Source organism: Penicillium macrosclerotiorum, assembly GCF_028827735.1.
Source record: "Penicillium macrosclerotiorum strain IBT 26536 chromosome Unknown utg000001l_segment0_segment0, whole genome shotgun sequence".
Taxonomy (NCBI): Eukaryota; Fungi; Ascomycota; class Eurotiomycetes; order Eurotiales; family Aspergillaceae; genus Penicillium; species Penicillium macrosclerotiorum.
In genome coordinates, this window is record NW_026643081.1 from 3,114,602 (window position 1) to 3,140,918 (window position 26,317).

Below are 26,317 nucleotides of genomic sequence, written 5' to 3' on the forward strand. Positions count from 1 at the left end.
GAGATGTCTTACACTTCTTCGGTGTTGCGAATATTAGTCACCAGATTGCCACTTGCCTGGACAATTTCGTCGCACACCTTGTGGTATGATTCTAGCAACATCTCCACCTCCTGGTGGTCATCTTCATCCCTTTCCTTTCCAGTCGCTCTTTCAGACAAGTACATGGCAGCTAGATCGTCGTCCGCCTCAAGCAGGTCATCGATAGCATCTCGCACGAGCCGAGCCTTTTGCTCGAAAGTTCCAAGCTTCTTTGAGTAGATCAGAAGATGTCTAAGCTTGTCACGATCAATGTCCTCTTCGAGTGCACGAAGGACTCGTACAACTGGTTCCCTGACACCATTAAATTCTTCCTCAAGGCCAGTTGTCACACTAATCAGGACAGCTTCAAGAGCACGAAATTCATAGGGCAAAGCTTGGCCAGCTTGTGCCGCAGTGGGTTGTTTTTGACGTAGTTTTGCCTCGAGGTCGTAAATAAAAAGTGACTGCATGTAAGAGTCTGTCGATCCATAGGCATCGAAGACAAGCACCCGATCGGCTTTTATAAGAACACGGAGGTGCAGGAGGTTGATTAGAATCGCGCTCGGTCGGACCAGGATATGTGGTAGTGTTGATGAGTCGATTTTCCGTAGATCGCGAGGGAGGAGGCCATACTGTGTACAAAATTTGTTCAGTGCGAGTTACAGCAATGAGAATAGATATTAGCAAACCTTAGCGATGAGTTCCAACTTCCGGAACTCCCCATTCACCAGCGTGACATTTCCATTAGTATCGAACTCCGTGCATCTAATCCGCAACTCATTTGAGGCTTTAGCAGCTAATCCCCGACCAATATTGAAGATGCCGTCTGTGCTATCATCAATTAGAGAGGGTCCCTGATTGCGGTTGCTTTTATAATCGACCTCTTTGCTACGCTTCAGGTCGAATAGCCTCTTGAGCAGTGGGCGACGAGTTGTTGATGCATGACGAGTCAATGTCAAAAGTTTGGGTGAGCGGTTTGCCGCAGATAGGATCCTCGATCTTGTGATGAGAGATTCTGTGGCCTCGCCAGTTGTAGAATTGTTGCGAATCCCTGGTCGGGCCCAACTCGAAGTTCGGCGAGGGAATACCGGCGCGAAGGCCTGACAGCACGGAGCCCGTGGTTTGGGTTGAGTCCTTGCCGAAGAACTGATCACAAATTCAGACTGCAAGCGCAAGAAGCGCAGTAACGAGGCTGACGGCACCGACGGCTTCAGCGGAGACAGCATGTCTCCGTAGTGGTTGACGGGTGCTGCACAGAAGGTCTGATGGACATGATCTCAGGCGCGGCTTTTTTCCCGCGACAGACAACGTCGGAAAAAGGCTAATCCGATACCTCCAACGAAGTATACCACGATTGGCTCTTCAAATTCGCTCGCTTTGTGTTAATTTTTCTGCTTTTATTCCCTCTAACCTCTGTATCATTGTGGTATCGAGTCGAATCCTTCACAAGTTGAAGGATGATGCCTGATACTACAGAAGTTCTATTCCGTTCTTCATATTGTGGTGGAACGAGAGGAACTACCTCGTTTTCAAGTTGCGAGCTAAACCTGTAAACGTATGCAAAAGACGGAATCCTTTTCGGTATTTCAAGTCTTTCAATCGTCGTAGTGTATTGATTCAGCCTTGTATCTGACATGGATCATACATAGGATCTACAGGCGACCAGCTAGCTTTGTTGACCACTACCCGTCCTTCCTTCAGAATCGCGACCAGATTGCTCTGAATATGATCAAGTACACCGATGTTTTCGAGCGGATTGGCATTCAAAATAATCAGGTCAGCAATACTGCCTTCTTTAATACACCCCAGTTGATCCTGCATTCCTAGATATTTGGCAGCATTGATGGTCGCCGATTGAATGATCTCTTTAGCACTCAAAGCAGCGGACCGAATCGAAAACTCCTCATTTTGCAGAGGATGCATTCCTCCTAGCAGATCGGTCCCAAAGCATATTATGGCGCCGGCTTTCCGCAAGATTTTCAACGCATCTAGTCCGCTCGTAAGAACTTGTCGATTCTTCCTTCGTCCGAACTCATCAAGAAATTGATCAAATGGTGGCTTGGCCATGCCCTGATACGTCACCAGGGTAGGGGTGAAGACCACACCTCGCTCTTTGCAGTAAGCTGCGGTCTCCTCGTCAATGAAATTTCCATGCTCAATTCCCTGTACTCCATTATCAACAGCATGGCGGATAGCTTCCACGGAATACGCATGTGCGGTGACATAGGTCTTCGACTGCTTCGCAGTAGTCGTTATAGCACGGATCTCCTCCGCCGTAAATTGCAGCATGTCGAGAGCATCTGAAGGTGTAGCGACACCACCTCCGCACATTATTTTGATGAAGTTCGCACCCTGGCGCAGCTCGTCGCGCGCGGCATGGAGACAATCTGGGACTCCATCGCAGAGACGGGCCAGTGAGGGTGAATGGCCACCACAGCATTTCTCTTCGACTTGGTAATTGGCACGAAGATCCCCGTGTCCACCGGTCTGTGATAGCGCTTTCCCTGCAATGAAGAGTCGCGGGCCTATTACCAGCCCTTCCGCGATAGCATCTCGGAGGGCCGCATCGGCTCCTCCAGTATCACGGGCAGTGGTGAATCCGCGGAGTAGCATCTCCCGCGCAACATACGCCGTCCGGTATGCGATACTGTTGGGGCTAGCAGAAAATATTTCTTTCAACGCAAAGCTGCCAGGAGTCGCCATGAGATGCACATGGCAATCGATCAGTCCGGGACAGATATACTGGCCTTTCAGGTCCACTGCGGTCGATTCTCGAGACAGACTGGCTGGGCCCCCAGCTAAGACCGAGACAATGCGACCATCTTGAATGCGGACAGTTGAGCCACTAATTACTTCACCTGCCTCGACATCAATGACTCTAGCATTATAGAATGTAATGTCTGGTGGTGCTGTCCGGGGTAACCATGGCTTATTGTGTATTTTGTTCATCATTTTTGAAGGGACTGGCTTTCATGTAGTCGGATTGACTGCTCTCTTCGAACAGTCAAAGTCCACGCTCTGCAATCAGGAGAATCAGATTTCCTGTTTCGTAAGTCGATTCACAGCACTTCCGCGGTCTAGCAGGTTCATGGGATTCAAGACCTGGTGAAGAACTCGAGGTTACATCCGTCATTGCGAGCGGGGAAAATATCTAGAAAACCCGAGCTTTTCATTGAGGGGGGCTGATAAGGAAGCCTGATCGGCAATTTGCCGAGGAGCACCGTTGAACACCTTGAACACCATGTGTAATCTCTTAACAATACTTCATGTCGATAATTATTCAGAAGAAGGCATTATGGCTATGTATATACAGCATTATTTGTTTGCAATCTTATAAAAAGCGCAAATTTTCTAGTTGGCAAAGGCGTGAGGCTTGCTGCCGCCGAAGCTAGGCTTCTGGCCATGAGCCTGGTGCCCGGGACCGGCTGGCTTCAGTAGCCAAAGAGCGTCACCCACGGAGCCATCATTTCCACGGATGTACTCCCATTTCAGGGCGGTGGAATTAGCAACAGTCAGCTTGCTGAATCCGAACTCCTTCTTGTTCAGTACGGCCGTGATGTTAGTCAGACCTTGGCCGCTGCTGAACTCGCTGTGGCTCTCAATGTTGCCGGCCATGCCGTTGATGATGTGGGTCATCGATTTGCCGGGGTTGGTACGGTAAGTGTTGTTGTTGATCACAGAGGCGGTGTCGATGGTGCCGTTGGCGCCGAGCGGGAAAAGACGCTCGTACCAATGAATATGGCTAAAAATATTCTATGAGTTACATGCTCTTTCTGTTGTCATTATGGTGAAAGGGGAACTTACCCAGACAGATAGGCATCGACGCCGTTCGTGAGCAAGAGATCCTCAAACGCCTCGCGGAGGTGCAACTGGTAAGAAGAGTAGGCGGAGCTATACATGGGGCGGTGACTCATAACAATGACCCAAGGAGTCTTGCTTCGGTCCACACTGGCCAGATCCTTCTTCAGCCACTTGTACTGGGCGTATGACTTGGTGTCCTTGACACTACCATCAACTGCACCGAAGGGGCCGCTGTCGGTAATAAAGGTCTCAGATTCAGTGGGCTGCGTCTCATTGCCGGAAACCTCCTCGGCAAAAGACCACTCGGGGCTGTTGGCAAAGTCGGTCTCGCCATCAATGGAGACAAAGTGAGCAAGACCGTAGTCAAAGGAATACCAGAAGTTACCCACACCTCCAGTCTCGGCGCCGGGCATACGGAAACGGTGCTGGTAAGCAGTAAAGTTTCTATAACCATAAATTAGTTTTGAATCTTCAGATAATGGAGTCCGGTGCTTCTGGTATTACCTTTGGGAAGGCGGGCAGCTGTAGTAAGTCAGGGCGTCCTCAGCAGCAGTACTGTTGGACTTGTCCTCGTTCAAGTAAGCAGTCAAGACATTACCAGGGCCGTCAAACTCAGCACAGGCAGCCTCGTGATTGCCAGGCAGAACCATGTAGGGGATCTTGGTCGTGACACTTCCCAGCCACTGCTGCCAGAGATCCCAGTTGGATTCGTACAGCACACTCATATCACCACCTTGGGGGCCGCCTTGGTTAGCGATTTCACCCTTGGGCAAAGGCACCTTATACTCGTCAGGGATGGCACCTCCCCCTGGCAGAGTAGTACTAGTACCATTGTAGCAGACGGGCCAGTCATCGGCGCAGGGCAGAATGCCAGAGTACCAATCATCCGCATAACTGATATCACCGCCGTGCCAGGCAAATGCGGTGCCCTCGTTGGCGGCCTGGGTTAAATACTTGTGGGTACCCTTGGCATTGGTGTATCCCATATCGTTCAGCACGGCCACGGTGAACTCCTTGGGGTCACCTGCTTCTTGGGCGGTCTTGAAGCTCAAGACGTCGGATTGGGTGGTGCCATTGGCCGCGGGGATTTGGTAGTAATAGGTCGTACCAGGCTCCAGGTGGCCGAGGGAGACCTCGTGGAAGAATTGGCTACACTGGGTGATGGCCTTGACCTGGGAGCAGGATGGGGTACGGTCATAGCTAGATTCCGGAGTCAGCTTCGAGCTCTTGAGTTCATTGGGACAAACTCTCTGATATTTCGGAGATGCTCACGTGTGAGTGTAGCCCGACGCAACCCGGTTCAGCTTGTGGGGATTGGTGCCCCATTTGACGGAAGGAGCACGACCCAAACCAAATGGAGTTTGGTAGTGAATGTGAATGCCCTCGGGGATATAGGACAACGAAATCACATTGACATTATTGGTGGGATGGGAAGAGGCAGGCTTGACAGCAGGCGGCTCGACCAGGCGGGGGAAGCCCTTGCCATTGCCATTGATCGTCGGGTCGACCCAGTCGCCAACGGGCACCGCTGGGCCCTTGTAAGGGAAGCGGGTGTCAACCGTCGGGCGGCCATGGACATTGACGGCAGAGAGTGCCAGCAGGACAGAAGCAGTAGTGGCCTTCATGGTGGAATTGGGAGCCCGTGTCGCCGGCAGCCATCGCGGCGGGACTGGGGTTTTATCTGCGCCATCGCAATCTCAGGCTGGAGAAAGCAGTGTTGATGCAGGTCCATTTACAGAGCTGCGAGACGCGACCGGACTCGACGAGGGCATCCACGTGCAGGGCACTATCGGCACGATTGGCACGATTGGCAGCTGGTGACGGCTCAATTGACGTTTGGCATCGAACTAAACCCGGAACAAGAGCGACTAAATACGACCAACAAGCACTAACGCCGGACTCCGCTCCGACCCGTGGACACATGGGAGTCGGCCCATTGCCTGATTGGCGCAGGACGGACGGCATATCATTGAGAATCTTGTTGTACTACAGGGCAACATGACATACCTATACTCGTTATGGCAGTGGATACTCTTTTGTGCCGCACTCCGTATACCCTCTCGGTATCCGAATGCCGAAGGAACCACGCCGGCAGCACCCACCCACCAATGGCCAACTGGACCCATCAAGCCGGTCAGTAGGGCTGAGGAGGTGCTGATCAATCCCAGGCCTGTTACTGGGCTCGCTTTGACGTAGCCGATCCGATCGTGCCTGGGCGGAGAAATGCGAAATCCGATTGACAGATGCTCCTAATCGACCTGCCGTCTTGAGCAAGCTTCTCCGAGCCCCATAGTGCCATCAATCCTCATAGTGGTGGGGACGGCCAAAGCACACCTAGATTATTCTAGAAAAGGAGCTTCTATGCATACACGGCGGTCTTCTCCGTCAACTCTCCACTCGTAATTTCCTTAAAGCCACGGCGCTCGTCTCGCGTCTCGCTGAAGCCAGTCTATTGAATTCAAGCCCATCGTATATTAGGGCACACCTAGTCTGCTTGCATGAAACCCGAAGAAATGCTAGAACGGTCTCTTGTCTTCGGACAATTAATCTCTCCTTTACTTAAGGCTATGATAGATCTTAATGGCCGGATGGTTGGAAACGATGATTGCGATAATTGGTCAAAACAGCAAAGCTTCCTCCGCCTCCACCGGGCAGGGCCCAAAGAGCTCAGGTCATTGGCAAACTACACATATGCTCGAATTTGAAGGACTCGGAACCATAGAAGAATACATTCATCCTTGGCAGCGGGCTTGACAGGCTGAGTCTCATTGGAAGTAGTGGAAAATATAATTATCCTCGGAAACCGTGGCTGTTAAGGCCGAGAACGAGCGATTCCTATTCTCATGGGCATCGACGTCTTCATGCTTCTGCATTTAAAATGCAGAGTGGTTTGATCATGTCGATCCTGAGCCCAATGCTCAAACCAGTAGTCAACATGTTCCGCTACGTGTCGACGTCAGGTCGGCCGTATCAATGCAAGGTAGGTAGGACAGACGTCCGATGGTCCTCTAATGCAATTCCGGACATGGTTCCATGCCAGCATTGTTCAAGTTTCATACTCCCCACAACCTCTGCGATGTCTGCTACCACTCAACCCTACTTCACTGGGTCCAATATATGCTTTACTGAGAGGAGAATCCCACGTGGAAGGATCTCGGAGCGGTCGCGGTTTCATTCTCTCTAAGGGGCCATGGCAAACTCACCTTTACGCGGACGGTTCGCTCATACAAGGAGATAACAGCCAGCCGAAACTAAGCTCCAAATGTACACCATTGACCATATATAGGGACGAGCGTCCCTTGATTGCATCTGCTACCAATTCAGAAATATATACAAAGCACAATGCCCTCCTTTTCTCACAAACGCTTGAAGCCAGACTTTTGGGACAGATCACGGCAACATAAATGAGAAGCACGAAGGAAACAATGCCCAATCCCCGCAAAAAAATGCCCATAAAAACCAGGTGGTATCATGAACAAATACATGTAAACTTTCGAGTTCAAATCGCGTCTTCACCAATCATCGTCATCTTCCTTCTCATCATCTATAAGAATGGTTAGAATGTAAACCCCTTCTGCGTTTTCAATTTGGAGAACACTTACCACTTCCACTGACCCTCTGCTTTCTCTTACTCAAAGCGTCCTGAAGGGCACCAGCCAAGCCACCTTGCGCTCCGCCTCCAGAGCTAGGAGCCGCCGAAGATGTTTCGTTGGCGCTTCCAGGCACCAATGCACCACTCCGGTCCCGTTTCTCGGAGTCCTTGACTTTCCGCAAGCCACCTCCTCCCTGACCACCAGAGGCTCGGATGGCTGCAAGGAGATCGTCTCGTCCACCACCGCCGCCAGTTTTGGGCAGTGGAGGGGGTGCTCCGCCAGATGGAGGCGGAGGAGGGGGAGGCGCTCCACCAGATGGCGGTGGAGGAGGGGGAGGTCCTCCAGAAGAACCACCTGGTGGTGGTGGCGGTGGTGGAACGACAGGCCCTGAACGTCCTGGGGGTGGAGGAGGGGGCGGTAATCCACTAGGTGCAGAAGAGGTTTGGCTAGGCGGCGGTGGTGGTGGGACTACAGGAACCGAGCGGCCTGGAGGTGGGGGTGGAGGGCCTCCTGGTATCGCTGTAGGTGATGTAGGTCCACGTGGAGGTGGTGGAGGCGCTGCAGGAGTAGATGGCACCGCGCGAGGAGGTAAAGGCGCCGGGGGTGGAGAGACAGGTGCTCGAGGAGGTGGAGGCGGTGGACCAGATGGGGTATGAACATTTGGGACTTTAGGAGGAAGCTGAGGCGGTGCTGCCGGGCTGGATGTACGAGGCGGCGGCGGCGGCGGGCCAGGCGGTACAGGGCTGCGGCTCGGAGGTGCGGGAGGAGCGGAGACCTTACGATCCCCAGAGAAAGGTGGAGGAACTCCGAATCGATGTTTGTTATCATCCATGGGTTCCTTCGGAGGCCGAGGAGGCGGCGGCGGGCCAGGAGCAGCGCCAGAGGCTGCCCGTGGCCGCCTCGGGAGTGCAGGGCCAGCGGGCTCTGCAAACTTGCCTGCATCGGCGATCGGAGGAGGAGCACGGAACATCCGGGTCGGGGCTGGGGGTGGTGACGGTTCACGAGGTGGAGGTGATACCGTTTCCTCGGCCGACTCGGCTCGAGCTTTCCGTGATGGGGGAGGCGGCGGAGGACCGCGTCGGCTCGCTGAACTGACTCCAGTACCCTGGGGGCTGATTGAAGTCACTTTCGGAGCAGCAGCTGAAGGTGGAGGTGGAGGTGGCGCTCTAGGCTTGTTGTTTTCGGTCGGGGCAGGAGATTCGCCTGCCGCGCTTTGTTTCTGGGCGATCCAAGCCTTGATAAACTCCGAGTTCTCCGCAATCTGATCTTCTGTAATTCCCATTTGTAGGAGCTCATCCAAGAGTCCCTTCTGCGCAGGATCATTGATATCGAACGGTAGATCTCCCTTCGCTGGCGGTACACTCGGAGGAAAGGTAGGAGGAGGAGCGACTGGTATTGATGCCACAGGAGCCGGGGAGGGTGTGGCACTCGGGGGATGGTTCGACCGATGCAGCAAGCTTCCAAAGATAGATCGGCCCGGGCCTTTACCATTGGTTATAGGCGCAGGGCCGTGTCCCCTCGCAGAAGCGAATGGTGTCTTGGTGGTTTCTTTACTCGCATGCTTCTCACGTTCCTGCATCTTCTTGATGAAGGTCTTAGCCTCCTTCTCGTCCGCGAAAGACAGACCGGCGGGGCAGTCCTCTAGTTCGAATGTGTGAAAGAATGTCCTGTCCTGATTATAAGAGAAGTTCTCATAGATCTCTTGGTCCCATATCACGCCCTTCCCGTTGGGCTGTCATCACCACCACGATGTTAGCAGATGCAGCTCCCTCAGGGGTTTCTGGAGCACCCACCGAAACATCGACTACCTTCAGCCAAAAAGTTCGTCCTACTAGGTCATTGCAGATCACTGCAGCGCCCTGGACACCGGTATATGTCCATCGTTGGACATCAGGGTAGGCAACGTAGAGTCGCGCGACAGCTACGGCGAGGATCTTGTTTGCAGGTTTGGGGACATTTCTCTTGACGGTTTCCTTATCGGCGTCACTAAGAATTGAGGGCATGACGAATTAACGTGGGGCTGGAAGCGACAGCCAGAGGAACTCAGAGGTGACTAGGTTAATGAGGTTAAAGAAGTCGAGGGCGCATGGCAGACGGGCGGTATGAGGTGGTTCAAACGAGTGTCCCCAGCACACCGACAGGGCAAGGGTAAAAGCTGTGATAGTCCAGCGGAGGAGACGTTGAGAGAATCGTATCTCAAGCGAAGGATCAAAGGCGGAGGTGAGGAATTGGAAAGGAGCCGACCGGCGGTTGCCTTGAGAGAGAGTAGGAGAGGGTGAGCTGGAGAGAAAGAGACGTTCGGTGGGGGGACCGCAGTACACCGGCGGAACTTGGTTCTGGAGCGACGCCGCTATGTGGCACGTGGTACACCCGAAGTACATGCAAAAAGCCGCCTGTTCGCTCTTTGGCGCTGATTTCAGGCGCGGGCAAACGCCTGCCTGGCCTTGGATGGCTTTAAGGCGATTTATTCTACGGGATACACATTCTTCTCCTTTTTGTCGAGGCTGAGGTGGTTTATCCAACACCTTCTGAATGATTTCCTTCATCAGTCTATACTTCGTAACTATTTCGATCAACCCCTCCTCCAGTAAAATCCTAGTGTTTTTTTAGGGGATCTCAGTGGGCCTTTACATCCTTTGTACTTCGCTCTCTGTTTATCGACCGCCGACGTCATTCCGCCTCTGAAGTATATAATCCAGCGTGCTTGTCCAGCGGGGATCGCCGGACAATTTTCTGAATCCTAGTCTTCGATAGTGATCATCCGTCCACACATTTTACTTTATTACCTAGGATTCTCTTCAAAAAAAAAAAGTTCTCTGATATTTCATGATGCCTGTTATTCCTGATCCATCCGAGTTCCCATCGGCTTCCCAGAAAGACCCGTCGAAGAAACCATCCGGGGAACAGCGTGAGAAACCGTCGTTGGTGGACTATCTCTCAAAGGGCCCGCATATTCCCGACGGTAAGGAAATAGCTCAATATTATACAATATGAAATGGTTGGGATCTCAGCTAACATATATACCTGGGGGTTCAGACATGCCGTCGAAAGCGTCGAAAAAGGAGATGGAAGCACGGAAGGAAGAACTTAACAAGCCCAAAAACTGATCTATGGGTGCTATATAACTTGATAACGAAGGGAACTGGACTTACTTCACTCTCATTCCATAGATTTTAAATCTACTTTGAGTTCCTCACTTAAATAACCAGAATTCGTGCATTTTTGTATACTCGACCCATTGCATCATAGAGCACGTGATCGCGCGACGACTTGCATCTCCGTCCGGCCCGTCATTTATGAACGCGTCAAGAAAGGCTCCCCATGCCTCCGGAACGAACTAATGTGCCGGTGAAGCTGTCTCTGCCGCTGGTGAGTGTCTCTGCTCCTTTGACACTGCTGTCACAATTGCTAACAGTTTCCCAATACAGCAATATCAGCAGGACATCTTCACCGAGCTACGTGCCGAGGATGAGCTAGTAATCCTGGCCCGCGGCCTCGGCCTACTTCACTTAATAACGAATCTCCTTCACTTTTACGATGCGGCTGGTAATAATCTAGTCCTGATTGTCGGTGCAGATGATCGAGAGAATGAATGGATTGGAGAAGGTGCGTCGCCTAAAATTCGACCTTCGGGCTGTGCGCTTATACATCCCGTCAATAGCGCTGGCGGAGCACTATGCTACCAGCAAGTCTCCACTCGCTAGGGGGTTGAAGGTTATCAATACAGAGAAGGCTACAGTCTCGATGCGGTAGGTCTCTGGGCCATTTGGTGATGTCGATCGAGATTATTCTGATATCCTCTGCCAGCGAGCGAATCTATGGAGAGGGCGGCATCCTCAGCGTAACATCTAGGATATTGGTTGTTGACTTGCTGTCGAGTAAGATGAAAGTTCCGGGTACTGAATTCCCTTGCTAACTCGTTCTCAAGAGCTACTCGACCCCGAGAAGGTTACTGGAATGATCATTTTACATGCTGACAAGTATGACTAGCATTTTGAGTTGAGCTATGCACTATAGTTGACATTCCTATAGGGTCGTCGCAACTTCCCTAGAGGCATTCATTATTCGAGTCTACCGACAAACAAATAAGCGTGGTTTCCTTAAAGCCTTTTCAGACTCCCCCGAGCCTTTTACAACCGGATTTGCCCCACTGGCGAACATGCTGCGCAATCTATTCCTCCGCAAAGCATCACTTTGGCCCAGATTTCATGTTTCTGTGGCGGAGGCCCTCGAAGGCCACCGCAAAGCAGAAGTGATCGAGTTAGATGTTCCGATGAGCGCCAAAATGAGAGAGGTCCAGAATGCAGTTCTTGAATGTGTTGAGCTCAGTATCGCCGAACTTCGAAAATCTAACACTGGGCTAGACATGGAGGAATGGACGCTTGACAGCGCTTTGCACAAAAACTTTGATGTTTCTATCAGACGGCAGCTGGACCCAATATGGCATCGTGTAACTTTCAGGACCAGGCAGATTGTCAGTGATCTCACAGACCTTCGAGCCATTCTTCAGTATGTATACTTTTTCTCTCTCTCATCTTTTGGATCTAATATCTTGCCAACAGTGCTCTGCTTACTTATGATGCCGTGTCTTTTGTGAAATATCTGGATACAATAGTCGCGGCACATGCCCCACCTCCCGGTTCAAACAAACATAATCACTCTCCTTGGCTATTTCTTGATGCCGCTCATGTTCTTTTCCAGACAGCTAGGTCAAGGGTCTATGAAGGAAAACTGAACAGTGAAATGTCTCTTGCCTGGTCATCTACCAATTTTTCAGCAGAGTTGCAACCCGTCTTGGAACCTCTTCCCAAATGGAGGGTGCTAGCAGAGGTCCTTGAAGAGATTGAGCACGATACTTATCTTCATCCCGCAAGTAAGGATGAATCTAACAGTACGATCTTGATCATGTGCAGTGATCAACGAACATGCCGTCAACTTCGCGAATTTATCAGCACCATGCACGTCAGAATGCCACACGGATCAGACGTAAGAGGCGAGGATGATGAAAGGGCTGAAGAAGGATCTTCTGCTGAAATTATGATGCGGCGTCGACTGCGAGACTATCTTAATTGGAAGCGGTCGCTCTCCAAGGTCAACAAAAACCTATCTCAGTCTGGGGAGAACGATAAATCTGGAAGACCTGAAGCTTCTGCAATAGCTCAGCAACAAGGGAGACCTCCCCCGAATAAACGCCGCCGAGTGCGTGGGGGAGGAGCAGTGAATTCCGCCTCTGGCCGCGTACCAAATAGCAGTGTTCAAAACGAGGTTGAGCTACCAAGTCAGGTTGTCAGCCTCCTGGAAGACATCCAACCCACCGAAATTGAGGAAATGCAGAAAGAAGAGATTGTTATAGACGACCTTGAGGTCACGGAAGATTATTACGAACTATACGACATGGACGAACTAGTCATGATACATCCATATGACGGTGACATGGATGAGCATATTTTAGAGGAAACTCGACCTCGTTACATTATAATGTACGAACCAGATGCAGCATTCATTCGCAGGGTGGAGGTCTACCGCAGCTCCCATGTAGGAAGAAATGTGAAGGTATATTTCATCTACTATGGCGGCTCAGTGGAGGAACAGCGTTATTTGAGTGTCGTGCGACGAGAAAAGGATTCATTTACCAAGCTGATCAAAGAGAAAGGGGTATGTTATTTCCCTCGCCGTCTCGATATTGTTGATTTAACCAGAGAGCTTCTTTTGGCAGAATATGGCTGTAACCCTGACGCATGATAAAAGTGCCGAAGATCCTCAGGAACAATTCCTTCGCACAGTCAACACTCGAATCGCCGGAGGCGGACGTCTGGCAGCGACGGCGTCTCCTCCACGAGTAGTGGTTGACGTAAGAGAGTTTCGAAGTGCTCTCCCATCTCTCCTCCATGGCAATAATATGGTTGTGATTCCTTGCCAGTTAACTGTGGGTGATTACATTCTCACGCCAGACATCTGCGTTGAACGAAAATCAATCCGTGATTTGATCACCTCTCTCCGCAATGGCCGCTTATATAACCAGGCCGAGACGATGCTCCAGCATTACAAGAACCCCCTTCTCTTGATCGAGTTTGACCAGAACAAATCTTTCACCTTCGATGCTTTTGCATCCATCACTACCAATAGTACCTTCCTGACTGATTATGGTTTTTCGTCCTCTGGACAGGCTACCAGCTCAAGCAGCAGTGCCCTTGCCAACCCCTCAAACCCCAAATCTGCTCAACATCTCTTGGTCCTGCTCACCCTGGCTTTTCCAAAGCTGAAAATAATTTGGTCCTCCTCGCCCTACCAGACCGCCGAGATTTTTTCTGAGCTTAAGAAGAATAGCGCTGAGCCTGATCCTCTTCGAGCTGTACAGATCGGTCTTGACATTGATCTCTCTGGGTCTTCACATCCGGGCGACGTCATGGCTGCAGCTGGAATTGAACACAGAACATTCAATCTCCTACCACAGGATATGCTACGTGCTGTGCCTGGTGTCACCCCTCAGGCACTCGATCGATTGATTGTCGAGACAGAAAACATCCACGAAATTGCAAACATGGACGTAGAACAGCTTGATCCGCTGGTCGGAAAAGAAGCTGCTCGAAAAATCGTTGCTTTCTTCCGGAAGAGTGTTTTCGAGGACTGATGAATTCAAATAATTCTTGATTACTTATCTTCCGAAATGTCCTCCGATGATTAGGCTAGAAGAAGAGAAAAATTTGAGTAGTTCCCCCCCGATATCAAATTGTAATCCATTCTAATCGTTCTCCAATTTTCAATGGCACATTGATCTTCATGATGCACAAGATGAAAGTACTTGTCTTACTTTAACAATTCTGCTGCTGAGGATAAAAATACAGCATAAAAAAAACCAGGATAATCGGTATATATACTATTATAAGTCAAGAAGTAGAGAGAGGATTTAGAAGCCAGTTCGAGTGAATGGTAAACTTGAAGGGGCGTTTGAAAATGTCGCCGGTGATTAAAATACTATGTATAAACAAGCAAGAAGACCATCGCACGTCCCAATTATTTTCAGTCCTCATCTCAATACCAGCAAACAGCCGCGAAGAAACTACCCGAAACTTCAAGCCTCGTTTCAAAGGCGTGTTTTCAATCGCACGACCCTGATTCTCGTCTTGGCAGGGATCCTGGATGCAGATCGGCCAAATAGGATCCTACCACGCAAGGGTCCACTAGAGCCCCTGAGAGTGGAGAACAAACCCCCAATATCGGGGTTGCCTTGAGGTCTTATAGAAGAACCTCTAAGTTCCTGATGATCCTAGCATCCATTTTAAAATGCATTTGAAGACGGCCCTGTTAACCTCAGTCGCTCTGGCGGCCGTTGTTGGGGCTAGCAAGAGTGCCCGCAATGTCAATCCATGTGCCCAGGTCACCAGCTTGATGACGGATGCTAGGCAAAATGAAGGTTCGTTCAGGTCTGGGAGGTTCGAGGATGCAGCTCACAGTTTTAGGCGAGGCCAAAGTTCCCTTGGAACTTGCGCATCGATGTCTGGTGTCGATGCCGTTCGAATCGAGTCGTGCAGTATCTTTTCTTACTCAAGCCCGCAAGATGCTCCAGTTCCAATCAACCGTTGATATTTTGAAACGCAAGAGGCCCTCGAGTTATTTGGACTATAACCAAGACTGACCGTTGCCAAGATCCCCCGCCTGGCTATAATATGCCATCAACAGACCTTTTAGGGGGATTTGATTCGATCCTAGACAAGGTTCACAAAGGTGAATACTCTAGCCAGTTCGAAATGGATCTGGAAGTTTCCCATCTTATCAAATCAGCCCACGATGGCCACTTGGTGTTTTCGTTATGCTCGCAATCGATATTTACCTACGGGTTCAATTTCCCTCTTGTATCGATTTCAGCAGATGGCCTTACGCTGCCAGACGTATACACGTTAAGCATGTCTCACATTCTTCCAGTGACAGCTCGAAATCAACTCTAACAAATCATAGATGATGCTAAACTCAAGCATGATGGCTTCAAGGGCTTGTCGCCTCTCGTATCCATCAATGGTACCGATGCCGTTACGTACCTTGAATCATATGCTTCGATGCAAAGTCTTCATGATCGTGACGCACAGTACGTTCCCCTTCCTTGCCGAGCTAGTTACTTGCTCATCCTCTCAGGTACAACCGAGTTTTTCCAGCATTGGCTCGCAGCGTCACAAATACTCCCACAAACGTCGATGGCATCTGGGCCTCTACTACAGACTGGAGCGATGGCGGACCGCTCATTCTCAAATATGGCAACGGAACCGTCCAGACAGTGGAGAAGACAGCGACCCCAACAGAGAGATTCTTTTCTTATCATAACGGAACCGAAATGTATGCAGCCAATTGTATTCCGCGAATCTTGTCTTCTACTGCAGCTGCCTCCCCAGAAATGGAGGAGGCTTCATCTCCGACGGGGTTCCCGAACACCGCTTGGAGCAACTCCGTCAACTCGATCGCTGGCTATTATTCAAACCTCACTGGTCTCGAGGACACTGGCATTGTATTTCTTCCGACATTCTTATCCAGTGCGCAGGAGGTAGCGCAAGTTGCTATTGAGTTTTTGCATAATGCTGCTATGGCCGGAAAGAAGAACATCTTGATCGATGTTGCTGCAAACCCAGGCGGATACATGGCCATTGGACTTGACATGTTTCGAATCTTTTTCCCAGATGCCTTCCCCTACACTGCAACGCGTTATCGGGCCCACGATGCTGCCAGATACCTCACCAAAGCGTACTCTCGTGAGATTACTCTCGACTCGAGTAATCCATACGCATATCAGCAAATGGTCAAGCCTGATCAAACCAGTGGATTTGGCTCTTGGGAAGAATTGTACGGGCCACATGATATTTTGGGAAGTCCCTCGTCGAGTTTGTTGGCCAATTTCAACTATACTTCTTCGTCAACCAAAACATCTCCTATCAACGGCTACGGGTCTGTTCCTCTTGACCCTCCAAAGTCTCTCTTCTCAGCAGAAAATATCGTTATTGTGAGTTTTTAAAGAATTCTAATAGGTTCTCCGGAATACCAGAAACTTTCGAGGCTAACTGTTAGCAATAGATCACCGATGGAGACTGCGTTTCAACCTGTGCTTCGTTTGTTAAGCTTATGAAACGCCAAGGTGTACGCACGATCACCTTTGGTGGTCGGCCCACCGAGTCTCCAATGCAAGCTGTCGGTGGTGTGAAAGGTGGCCAGTCTTTGGCAGTTCAGTATATCAATGGCTACATCCAAAAAGCCAACCAGTTGATTGCAAAGGCAGCCAACACCTCTTCCCCTCTCTTGACACCGGCTGAATGGAAGAACTTCAACGAGTCAAGCCCAGGTCTCGCTACTCCATTCAGCTGGAGCGGCAACGTCAATCTGCGAAACGAGTACGATCCTGAGGATGACCAGACCCCGCTGCAATTTGTTTACGAGGCGGCTGAATGCCGGCTCTTCTACACAATAGAAAATTACCTTCGACGAGAGACTGTGTGGCAAGCTGCCGCCAAGGCAATGTTTGGTGGTGACAGTTGCGTGAAAGGGTCAACGAATGGGAAGGGTAGTTTGGATGCTCCCTGAAATTCAAATGGTTGCATATCTATTTGGCATCGAGATGTGTCTATCCTGCATTAAAAATTAGCAGGCTCTAGTATGTTGTGCCATATATGGAGCATTTAACTTTTTAGAGCACTACGTTGCTAGATCCCAGCACCGTATCAGAGCATGAATGCTTGGTCTGAAGAAGGTTTCATGAAACATGAATTTCTACAAGAAAAAAAAACAATATTTACCAGCGTATTTTCAATTCTCGTGACCAATTTTTCATAATTCTATCACCTGAGAAGGATTGGAAGGAAAGCAAGGCTAAACAGAGTGAGGCACATAGCATAAAGCAATGCAAGGAAAACAAACACGCAGGTTCATCACGCGCGTTGCGACCATTTTTTTCTCTGTAGCATGATCCCGGGTATTTTGCAAGAACAAATACGGAACTGAAAGACTATAAACTCCAGAAACTCATACCCGCCAACATCCAAAATCCCGAAAATCATCTCATCGATTGCTTCATGCCCTGTTAAATTGTCGTAACGTCGCCAGAGGGAGAGAAAAGCCCTCATCCTCCATGCAGAGGTGACATGGAAGCGCCGTGGGTGTTGTTCAAGATTGCTCATTATGCCCACTCAAAAGAATGGACAGGTATGGCCGGATGCTGATGGACTCGGGAGACCAAGAGAACCGAACACAGTTCAAGAGCGAAGAGACAACACCGCTTGGGCTAACAGCACAGTGCAAGAGGGTTGTTTTGGCGGAACACGGGGAGTACCATGGCGTACTTCTGTATGGTACTCGTGCAGGGCAAAGAGCATCGAGCTCTTGGGTTTTAAGGGGGAGCTTAGAGCTCGTCGACATCGATTTCCTTCTCATCCTCGCTCTCGCGGTCTTCGTCGAACTCGACGTTGTCCTCGAAGCCTTGCTCGCCGTAGGTGTCGGTCTCGTTGATCTTGGCGTGCTCAGGCAGTTCACCGTAGGCCTTCAGGGAACGGGCCTCATCGGCGGTGTACTTCATGATCACATCACCCTTCTCGTCCTGGTAGTCGCGAAGCGAGAGAAGAATTATGTCACCCTGGTTGATCCAGACCTTCTTGCGAAGCTTGCCACGGATGTGAGCCAGACGCTTCTCGCCGTCGAAGCAAAGAGCCTCCAGGCGGCCGTTGCCCAGCATCTTCACGACCTGGGCGTACTCCTGGCCATCCTCCTTGAAGACCAGCTCACGCTTCTCATTGTCGTTCTCGTTCTTTCCGCGACGACGGTTCTTACCGCCCTGTTATTTGGTCGTCAGAATTCCTTTCAAAATCATTTCTGGGGTACTATTTCCCAAACGCAATGTGGAATCGAAGTCAAGTCCCTTTCCAATCTACCGACCCTCTTTGAGGATGATCGACCGTAGGTAGGTGATGGTGGCGAAGTGACACATTCCAACAAGGAGGGGGCTGAATATTTTGCGCGCTTACCTTTCCCTTATTCTTGGGCATAGTGGCGGGGTATGACCTTCACTGGACTTAAGTCTGGCTGTGTGTCGGTACTGGATTTGAATCTCCGTCTGAAAAAAAGACGTGGAGAAAGAGACGATATCCCCGAGGAGTTTGATCAAGGGAGGAAGAATGAGCGAAGGTGGGGGATCTGTGCCATTCAAATCTATCGCTTAGTTAATCAGGCACAAAGTCTCAGGTGGCAACTTTCAGGCCTTTATTTCCAGGCATGAAGTTTTTTTCTTACCGCCTGATTTGTTCCGGCAGAAAAAAGGCGCGGATTCTGGTCGCGGCCTCGTGGAAGGTGATCTTTGTGAGATAATCACTCCGTTCTCGTTCTTCATATCTTTAAAGACAAAATCCCTCGGTTCTGACTGATAGACAGGACCTCTTGTGGAACCTTTATTTCATATCCCCAAGCTATCTGGTGCTACCTCCCCAATCCTTTGCGCTCGGAGCGAGTGAGCCCGAGACTCACGGATCCTCAATGACGTTCGCCGGTTCGTTCTGGTACCAATGAGACTCATGCTCTGCTGCTATCTGCTATATCAATTGCTAGAGATTCCGATATCCTCGCAGTCATGAAATTGATTGCCTCCTCCCCGAATCTCATCTTCCGATATAATCACAAGCAGGTGATTCCTCCGGTCGCCTCCCGCTACCTGGGCTCCCCAGTCCATCCTATACACCCTAAGATCGCCTACATGTACGAGCATCGTGACAAAAATACGCTATGGTGGCGGGTCTCGGTTGCACAACTTATTCAGTATAAGCGGGTAGTACGATCATGGTGTGCGCGCCGAGTGCGCATCGCAGTCAAGCAGGCTTTACAACGCCATGGCTATGATCAATTAGGATCCCCACTCTCTACATCTCCTCTCGCCGGACAGGCAACCCTTACCGGATCACTTGAAGTCATCATACGCCAAAAAGTTGTTACCCAGAACTTTGAGACAGTGCAGAATGATGCCAATGATCTTCTGACCGATATTCTGGCGCAACGGGCCAAAAAACTCCGACCAAGCCGGAGACTTTGAGAATTGGAATCATGGTAGGAATCGCCATGGAATTTTATTAATCTCTGTACAACAACAATATTTTGTACCATATTCGATGCCCTTGTTTATAAGCAATCTACATACATAATAACAAGAGCCACCCATCACCCACATATTCGCTCAACAGACAAATCCCAACCTACTCGCCCAGCAGTTCAAGACCAACAAAAGTAGGCCATAGTATCAACGCCTACTTTAGGGGCGGCTTTGCCGACTCGGGGGTCGGAGGAGGTAGAGGAGGCGGAGGAGACAGACGAAGACAACGAGGTAGACGAGGTACATAAGATAAACCAGACGAGAGGCCTACCCTAAGCTACAAATACCCAGGACGCATTAGTATAGGCTCGTCTTTCCTATATTTTCCAATTAGAAGATTCGGACTTACAGAAGCGACTCTCCAGGACATCTAAGGCAAATTGTCGTGCTTCTGCTAATGCTGACGGCGGGATTGGCTCTACCACCGGGTATCTATAGCCTGTCAATAATGTCTGCACCTCACGAGCAGGAAACTTGCAACGTACTTACGCGCATAAAATGCGCGAATCCAGGCAGTAATGTTGAAGAAGCAGAAAAGGATATCGAGGCTAGAGGGAGGTTGACCACTCTAACCCTAAACGAAATGCACGGTGCTACACGTCTCTACGGAAGAAATGGTTCCGCGATGGCAAAGAGGAACTTTCATCGAGTGCCCCTGGGCCCTACTACTTCAGGACAAGGTTTCAACTATGGATGTGATTGAGGGGAGTGCGGAAATGAAAGACATTGATTGAAGTTGCTATAATCCAGCAGGGACTAGATCTCGCCCTCGAAGCACATAATGCTATCAGAGCATCAGAGCATCAATGGTCCCTAAAGTCCTAATAAGTCGCCGAAGCCTACCTTGTTATACTATTTCAATGAATATCCCAGTAGGATTCAATAATGAAGCTTTATCACCCCCTATTTACAATCTTAAATAGAGGTGGCTAGTAGAGTTGGTGGCTTCTCCGTGGTCACCTACTGTTTACTCCGTACAGAAATAGCACACGGGGGCGGATCTTAGCTCCCGTTGCCTCGACTCTGAGCCTCGCTAATTGCCGATCCGGTGCAATCAACACGCGGCGCCTAAACCTCGACTCCCCCCTCCCCATATTCCTCCAACGACCTTCGTCTCTTTTTCATTTCTCTAAATTCGCCTTCATTATGTTGGTCTCCTTGACTGTTGGCAAGGTAGACGCAGGCGTCGCAGTGCTCCTGACCCAGGACAACCGCCTGGTGAGCTTCTCCAAACTCCTTCCCCCTGGGCGCGATGTCCACCGAACGTCCAGATGCTGCCTGGGAGATCAGGACTTTAGGCAAGAAGAAAGACCCCCTTCAATGGCATACTAATAGACCCGTGAATCCAGATCGAATTCCCTTCTGTTCTTCTCCCAAATAACATTGCTTCCGGCAGCATTGTGGACATCACTGTTTCGCGCAACCTCGCCGCCGAGCAAGCCAACGCAACCGCCTTTCAGTCGCTCCAGAAGCGAATCCTGAACACCTATGGCGTCAAGACCCCATCTCCTCCTGTTCTGCGCCTGCGGAACGCCACTCAGACCTCTCTCGTCCTGGAATGGGATCCTATCGACTTGGCGACCGCGTCCCTGAAATCCCTCTCCCTCTACCGCAATGGCTCTAAGGCAGGCTCCATACCCCGCCCTCTCGAGACGCGCAGCACCAAAATCAGCGGCCTAGCCATTCACTCCGAGTACACATTCCACCTCGTCTTGCGCACAACCGCCGGAACCTACCAGTCGGAGAAGCTGACGTGTCGGACGCACAAGATGACCGACCTGTCTGGTATCACAGTCACCCCTGGAGTCCTGGACCCGCAACGCAAGGAGGCTCTGGGCCACGCATTGGACCGTATTGGGGGCAAGATGATTGATTCGGTCCGCATTGACACCACTCACTTCGTGTGCACGGAGGGTCGGGGCCCACTCTGGGAGAAAGCCGTTGAGATGAATATCCCAGTCGTCGTACCGGAGTGGGTGGATGCTTGCGAGTCAGAGGGTACAATCGTCGGTGTTCGCGGCTATTATCTTAATGCAGACCCTAAGGCGCGCCAGCTTGGCGCAATTCATGGCTCTTCCCACCAACGCACTACTTCCACGATGTCTACGGCTACAACTGCCAACCAGGGCCGGCCCAGCACACAACCACAACCACAAATCAACGAGGAGAATACAGCACTCGAGGAGCCACCTCTTACGCCATTCCCTGGAGGTGAGACAAGCGCCCAGCCACAGGCACTGGCACAAGAGGTCGGATCAGAAGATGAGGACGAATCGCCTCCTCCTCCCCCACCGAAGGATGAGTCCGATACCGCAGACGAACCCGAGAAACAGAATGATGAGACGGATCTTACGTCCGAGTCAGATGAGAAGCCCGAGGCAGAAGCGTCCGAGGACGATAGAGACGAGGAACCCGCCAAGGAGAGCACCCTCCCGCAGAATATGCCCGAGGGAGACGAGCCGGCAGGCAGCGATGACAGCCCGAAAAGTACAGGAAAGGACGGCGAAGGGGATTTCAATGAAGTACCTCTCTAATCTCTTCTTTTCACTTTGCTCCTATAACCATATAGGAATCTCGTCATGTCCCCTCTCCCGTTCCCCACGGTATCTCTACGATTATATCCAGTACAGTTCGACGTCATTACATTTGGGCGTTTACTTCTCTTGGCAGAGAGCTTTTTATTGATGAGTCTCTGATGCCTGCACCTGTCCTCTGCCTCGCTGTTTGTTTGTGTACAGTAGATAGCTCTTCTTAATGCAGCCTGAACCTCGACGATCTTCCTCTCATGCTTTTGGTATTAACATAAAGGTCAAAGAAGTAGTATATCATGTCGTCAGTAATGAAATGCTGTTCATTCTCTATGGGCTCTATCATCAATAGTCGTAAAACTAGGCTCGGAAGGCCTGCCTGATGCAAAATTTTGGGCCACCCAAATCGGGGTACTATCCGAAAAAAGGACCCCCGCGTGGGAAAACGCTAAGCAACCGAAATTGAATCCCCAACCTATCAAGTGCGTTATATGGGTTTAAAGTACGTTCCGAATAACATCATCAATGGCCTGCGCCACATAGACCACGTTCTTCTCGCTCACTGTATACATTTGAATCAGCATCCTGGGTCTTCTCGTCTTGTCACTCCACTCAAGCGGGAAAGGAAAGACTTACAGCCACTGATGGAGGCACGGCCGGACTTGAGCAAGTAAATGTGGTACTTATCCTTGAGAGAATAGACCTGCTTTGGGGTGAGACCAGTATAAGAAAACATTCCGTTCTAAATGAATATGAGTCAATTGCCATCCCAAAATCGAAAAAGAAAAAGAAAAAATGTCAAGGGGATGTTTACCTGTTGGACGATATGCTCCCAGGTACCAGGAGTCTTCAAGCGAACCAGCTCATTATACAAAGCCTGGCGCATGGACTTGATGCGAGAGCTCATGACCTGCAAATCCTGGTGCCAGTCGGCCACCAGCTCCTCGTTGGTCATGATTTTCTTGACAATACTGCAGCCGATACGCGGGCCCATGGAGAACTCGCCACGGATCAAGTGGCAAAGGTTGTTGACAACAATGTCCCGGATAGCGGTAGCGCTGCGGTTAGTGACGTAGTGGAAAGCGCCCACACGCTGTCCGTACAGGCCGAAGTTCTTGGAGAAGCTCTGTGCCACGCACATCTCCATGTCGGGCTTGTTGTTGAAGAAGTAGCGCACAGCCCAGGCATCCTCCTCGACGGAGCCCGAGGCGAAGCCCTGGTAGGCGGAGTCGAAGAAGGGGAAGAGTTTCTTGCGCTCGCAGAGGTCGGCAATGGCAATCCACTGCTCTTTGTTCGGGTCCAGGCCGGTGGGGTTGTGGGCGCAGGCGTGCAGCAGGACGACGTCGCCTTCCTGGGCCTCGTTCTCGAGGGTCGAGATCATGCCGTCGAAGTCAAACGACCGGGTGGCAGCATGGTAGTAAGGGTAGGTCTTCCGGGGCACACCGGCCAGCTCCCAGATCGTCATATGGTTCGCCCACGAGGGGTTAGACAGCCAGACCGTGGGGGGCTTCATGTGGTGGGCGAGGAACAGGGCGCCCAGGTGGTTGGCACCGGTGCCGGCGACGGTCTGAACAGAGGCAATACGTGCCTTGGCGTTCTCCTCTTCCTGCTTGCCCTCAAAGCCAAACATCAGGTCCCGCGCCAAGCCCAGGAACGGAACGTCGCCCTCGATCGCGGTATACTCATGTCGCATGAGGTCGTTCTCCTCCGCCAGCTGCTTCTCGGCTTTCTGCACGACCGGCAAGGGCCAGGGCTTCCCGTCATCAGTGCGATAGACGCCCACTCCCAGACTGACTTTCTGTGGGAAGGGGTCGGCGAAGAAGGCGGCGTTCAAGGCGAAGATCTCGTCCGGTGGGACGGGAGCCACGGTGAGGCGGGTCGGGACTTGGGCCATGGTGGAAATTGAAAGTGGAATTGGGCGGGTGTGGTTGAGACAATTGTGAAAGAATGGAGACAATTGAGAGCGCTCTCGATGACCCGATAGCCTAGTTCGCAGCGGCCGGGTAGTTTTGCGGAGAGAATGCCGGAATATATGTTCTCTGTTAGCGGGCAAATTCCCCGGGAGTCGGACGACGCTGAGTCAAGCCGATATCGCGGCCTTTTTTTTGCCCCGCGGGAATGCCCGCTTACTGGCGGATTCTACACATCTTTGGATCTTTGGATCGTTGAAGCTTCGGCAGAACTGGAAGCCTGCCAACCTCAATTCGTTCCATCGTCACGAGGTCGAAACTACCCGGGAATAGCCTGGCGCAGATGATGCAGACCAGGCGATAAGGTATAGATCCAGATGGAGCAATGAGAGTCACAACTTGGGGAAAGGCTGAACTCTATCGGATCGCCGCAGGACGTCATCCGATGTACAGCTGACTCTTTCTGGGGATTGTCAGCCTTCCAATCGCTGGGCTGGGAATTTAGGTGAACGGTCGACGTGTAGAGTATGTGTCTTCGGCGTCTGCCTTTCGCGTGTAGCGGAACTATACTGGGACCCGCTCTCCAAAGTGTAACATCCGTCCCAGAAGAGCCGAAATATATACATAATCGCCTCATCTTCACCGGCACGACTCACCGACATTCTCTGGTCTCACGTTCGCAGGCCACCGACGACGATCCAACTTACCTCTAGCCAACCCGTCCAATGAGAAATCCCGACGGCTGGCGACATCGAGGAGCGTTTCCATGTCGTACCAGCGGATCTTGACATCGGCGGACATGAAAGACGTGGAGGGAAGAAAGATGGACGACGACCCCGCGCGGATGGTGCAACGTCAACGCCTAGGACCAATCGGTTTATAAGCAACGAGGTTGAGATGCGTCTGAGCCCTGCCACCCCTCCAGGATGAAGCCCCTCCCCCTCCAAACCATGAGAGACAAACCTCGGGATTCGTTATATCGCCATATCCCCATATCACCGTTTCGCCAGAATCGACAGTATCGACGGACGAGATTGATTCGACATGCCGCAGCAAGTATATGACACCGGAGATCCAGCTCTTCATGAGTTCCGAGCACCAGAACTGCATCAGCCGCTACATAATAGCATCCCACCGGAACTGCTACCCAAAGTTGACCCGGTGTATGTGGGGTACTACAATAGATACAATGCCGGTCGCCTTCACACCCACGAAGTCCCGATCGAGGAGTTTCGACGGAATCCCGAGCGATATACGATCTCCTACGGCCGGGCGCCAGGTCCGGATGTCTTTCGGATTACCGAGCAGCAATGCCCCGTGCAGGGAGGCGAGATCACGATCCGGATCTTCGAGCCGGCACCCAAGATGGATGCCCACGGCCAACCGAAGAAGAGAGCGGCCTACCTCAACTTCCACGGTGGTGGATGGGTATTTGGCGGACTGGCCGTCGACCATGACTTTTGCAAGCGGATCGTCCACGGGTTGGATGGGGATTTGGTCGCCTTCGACGTGGATTATCGACTGGCCCCCGAGTATCCGTATCCCATCCCTGTGGATGACTGCTGGGCGGCGTTCAACTGGGTGCGAGCACGTTCGGCATGACCGCAGCAGATCGCCCGACTAACTGTTTGCGGCCTTTAGATTCGATCCACCAAGGCATCGGAATTGAATCTGGACCTTGATCGGTTTGCAGTCGGGGGTGCCTCGGCCGGGGGTCACCTTGCAGCGGTCATCGGGCATCTGTGTCGGGATGCGGGAATCCCCTTACGGCTCCAGGTCTTGACCGTTCCAGTCTGTGACCTACACAGCGTCTTTACCCCGCACGGGGAGTTTGATCGCGTCAACTGTCCCTACGAATCGTATCGCGAGCTGGAATTTGCGCCGGCGCTGCCTGCCGCGCGAATGGCCTACTTCCACCGGCAATTCCTCGGGGTGCCTCGACCGGCCCCATCTGACGATGTATGAAAAGGCGCCTGCCATGGCTAACCACTCCTGTCCTCCTCCTTCATCTCTGCTGATGGGACATCTTTGTCTATCTCATTTTGCCTGCATTGCTCCTCCTCGCTAATCCGAGATCTAGGACTGGAAAGCATCCCCGATGCTGGCCCCCGACTTCTCGAACCTCGCGCCCGCTCTGGTCTCGACGGCGGAGATCGATCCCTTACGCGACGAGGGCGAATGCTATGCCACTAAATTGAAAGCGGCTGGAAATCGAGTGGAGTTGAAGCGGTTCCCGGGCGCGCCCCATACCTTTGCTAGCCTGGATGGGATCCTGGCGACGGGCCGCCAATACAGTGCTCGAGTGATTGAGGCGATGAAACACGAGTTGTGAGGGGGAGGCAGGATGTAGTGTCCGTGCCG

General features: G+C 51.4%; 13 protein-coding genes across 13 annotated transcripts; 6 read left to right on the top strand and 7 right to left on the bottom strand.

The window, feature by feature from the left end:
- Positions 1-8: 8 nt before the first annotated feature.
- N7462_001053 (CorA family magnesium transporter) lies at positions 9-1,244 on the bottom strand (the record flags this gene model as incomplete). The annotated part of the gene is made up of 2 exons (XM_057072779.1): positions 9-650; positions 708-1,244. 2 exons carry the CDS (start codon positions 1,242-1,244, stop codon positions 9-11), a joined length of 1,179 nt encoding a protein of 392 aa, XP_056939309.1.
- A 391-nt stretch (positions 1,245-1,635) lies between these two features.
- On the bottom strand, positions 1,636-2,970 carry N7462_001054 (metal-dependent hydrolase family protein; the record flags this gene model as incomplete). Its single annotated transcript, XM_057072780.1, has 1 exon — positions 1,636-2,970. One exon carries the CDS (start codon positions 2,968-2,970, stop codon positions 1,636-1,638), a length of 1,335 nt encoding a protein of 444 aa, XP_056939310.1.
- Positions 2,971-3,369: 399 nt separating this feature from the next.
- Positions 3,370-5,444, bottom strand: N7462_001055 (purple acid phosphatase family protein; the record flags this gene model as incomplete). The annotated part of the gene is made up of 4 exons (XM_057072781.1): positions 3,370-3,760; positions 3,823-4,263; positions 4,324-5,019; positions 5,092-5,444. 4 exons carry the CDS (start codon positions 5,442-5,444, stop codon positions 3,370-3,372), a joined length of 1,881 nt encoding a protein of 626 aa, XP_056939311.1.
- A 1,957-nt stretch (positions 5,445-7,401) lies between these two features.
- On the bottom strand, positions 7,402-9,415 carry N7462_001056 (WASP family protein; the record flags this gene model as incomplete). The annotated part of the gene is made up of 2 exons (XM_057072782.1): positions 7,402-9,132; positions 9,206-9,415. 2 exons carry the CDS (start codon positions 9,413-9,415, stop codon positions 7,402-7,404), a joined length of 1,941 nt encoding a protein of 646 aa, XP_056939312.1.
- Positions 9,416-10,241: 826 nt separating this feature from the next.
- Positions 10,242-10,519, top strand: N7462_001057 (uncharacterized protein; the record flags this gene model as incomplete). The annotated part of the gene is made up of 2 exons (XM_057072783.1): positions 10,242-10,374; positions 10,449-10,519. 2 exons carry the CDS (start codon positions 10,242-10,244, stop codon positions 10,517-10,519), a joined length of 204 nt encoding a protein of 67 aa, XP_056939313.1.
- Positions 10,520-10,733: 214 nt separating this feature from the next.
- On the top strand, positions 10,734-14,043 carry N7462_001058 (ssDNA endodeoxyribonuclease RAD1; the record flags this gene model as incomplete). Its single annotated transcript, XM_057072784.1, has 8 exons — positions 10,734-10,781; positions 10,841-11,018; positions 11,074-11,161; positions 11,220-11,290; positions 11,341-11,392; positions 11,445-11,921; positions 11,975-13,067; positions 13,129-14,043. 8 exons carry the CDS (start codon positions 10,734-10,736, stop codon positions 14,041-14,043), a joined length of 2,922 nt encoding a protein of 973 aa, XP_056939314.1.
- A 653-nt stretch (positions 14,044-14,696) lies between these two features.
- N7462_001059 (uncharacterized protein) lies at positions 14,697-16,973 on the top strand (the record flags this gene model as incomplete). Its single annotated transcript, XM_057072785.1, has 4 exons — positions 14,697-14,826; positions 15,369-15,495; positions 15,543-16,398; positions 16,470-16,973. 4 exons carry the CDS (start codon positions 14,697-14,699, stop codon positions 16,971-16,973), a joined length of 1,617 nt encoding a protein of 538 aa, XP_056939315.1.
- An 814-nt stretch (positions 16,974-17,787) lies between these two features.
- On the bottom strand, positions 17,788-18,427 carry N7462_001060 (translation initiation complex factor eIF1A; the record flags this gene model as incomplete). The annotated part of the gene is made up of 2 exons (XM_057072786.1): positions 17,788-18,216; positions 18,407-18,427. 2 exons carry the CDS (start codon positions 18,425-18,427, stop codon positions 17,788-17,790), a joined length of 450 nt encoding a protein of 149 aa, XP_056939316.1.
- Positions 18,428-19,005: 578 nt separating this feature from the next.
- Positions 19,006-19,461, top strand: N7462_001061 (uncharacterized protein; the record flags this gene model as incomplete). Its single annotated transcript, XM_057072787.1, has 1 exon — positions 19,006-19,461. One exon carries the CDS (start codon positions 19,006-19,008, stop codon positions 19,459-19,461), a length of 456 nt encoding a protein of 151 aa, XP_056939317.1.
- A 1,203-nt stretch (positions 19,462-20,664) lies between these two features.
- Positions 20,665-22,052, top strand: N7462_001062 (putative chitin biosynthesis protein (Chs5); the record flags this gene model as incomplete). Its single annotated transcript, XM_057072788.1, has 2 exons — positions 20,665-20,736; positions 20,868-22,052. The coding sequence occupies 2 exons, from the start codon at positions 20,665-20,667 to the stop codon at positions 22,050-22,052; spliced, it is 1,257 nt and encodes a 418-aa protein (XP_056939318.1).
- Positions 22,053-22,543: 491 nt separating this feature from the next.
- On the bottom strand, positions 22,544-23,940 carry N7462_001063 (putative aspartate transaminase; the record flags this gene model as incomplete). The annotated part of the gene is made up of 3 exons (XM_057072789.1): positions 22,544-22,608; positions 22,683-22,788; positions 22,861-23,940. 3 exons carry the CDS (start codon positions 23,938-23,940, stop codon positions 22,544-22,546), a joined length of 1,251 nt encoding a protein of 416 aa, XP_056939319.1.
- A 489-nt stretch (positions 23,941-24,429) lies between these two features.
- N7462_001064 (uncharacterized protein) lies at positions 24,430-24,757 on the bottom strand (the record flags this gene model as incomplete). The annotated part of the gene is made up of 2 exons (XM_057072790.1): positions 24,430-24,626; positions 24,664-24,757. 2 exons carry the CDS (start codon positions 24,755-24,757, stop codon positions 24,430-24,432), a joined length of 291 nt encoding a protein of 96 aa, XP_056939320.1.
- Positions 24,758-25,000: 243 nt separating this feature from the next.
- N7462_001065 (alpha/beta hydrolase) lies at positions 25,001-26,288 on the top strand (the record flags this gene model as incomplete). Its single annotated transcript, XM_057072791.1, has 3 exons — positions 25,001-25,537; positions 25,598-25,915; positions 26,037-26,288. 3 exons carry the CDS (start codon positions 25,001-25,003, stop codon positions 26,286-26,288), a joined length of 1,107 nt encoding a protein of 368 aa, XP_056939321.1.
- Positions 26,289-26,317: the final 29 nt, after the last annotated feature.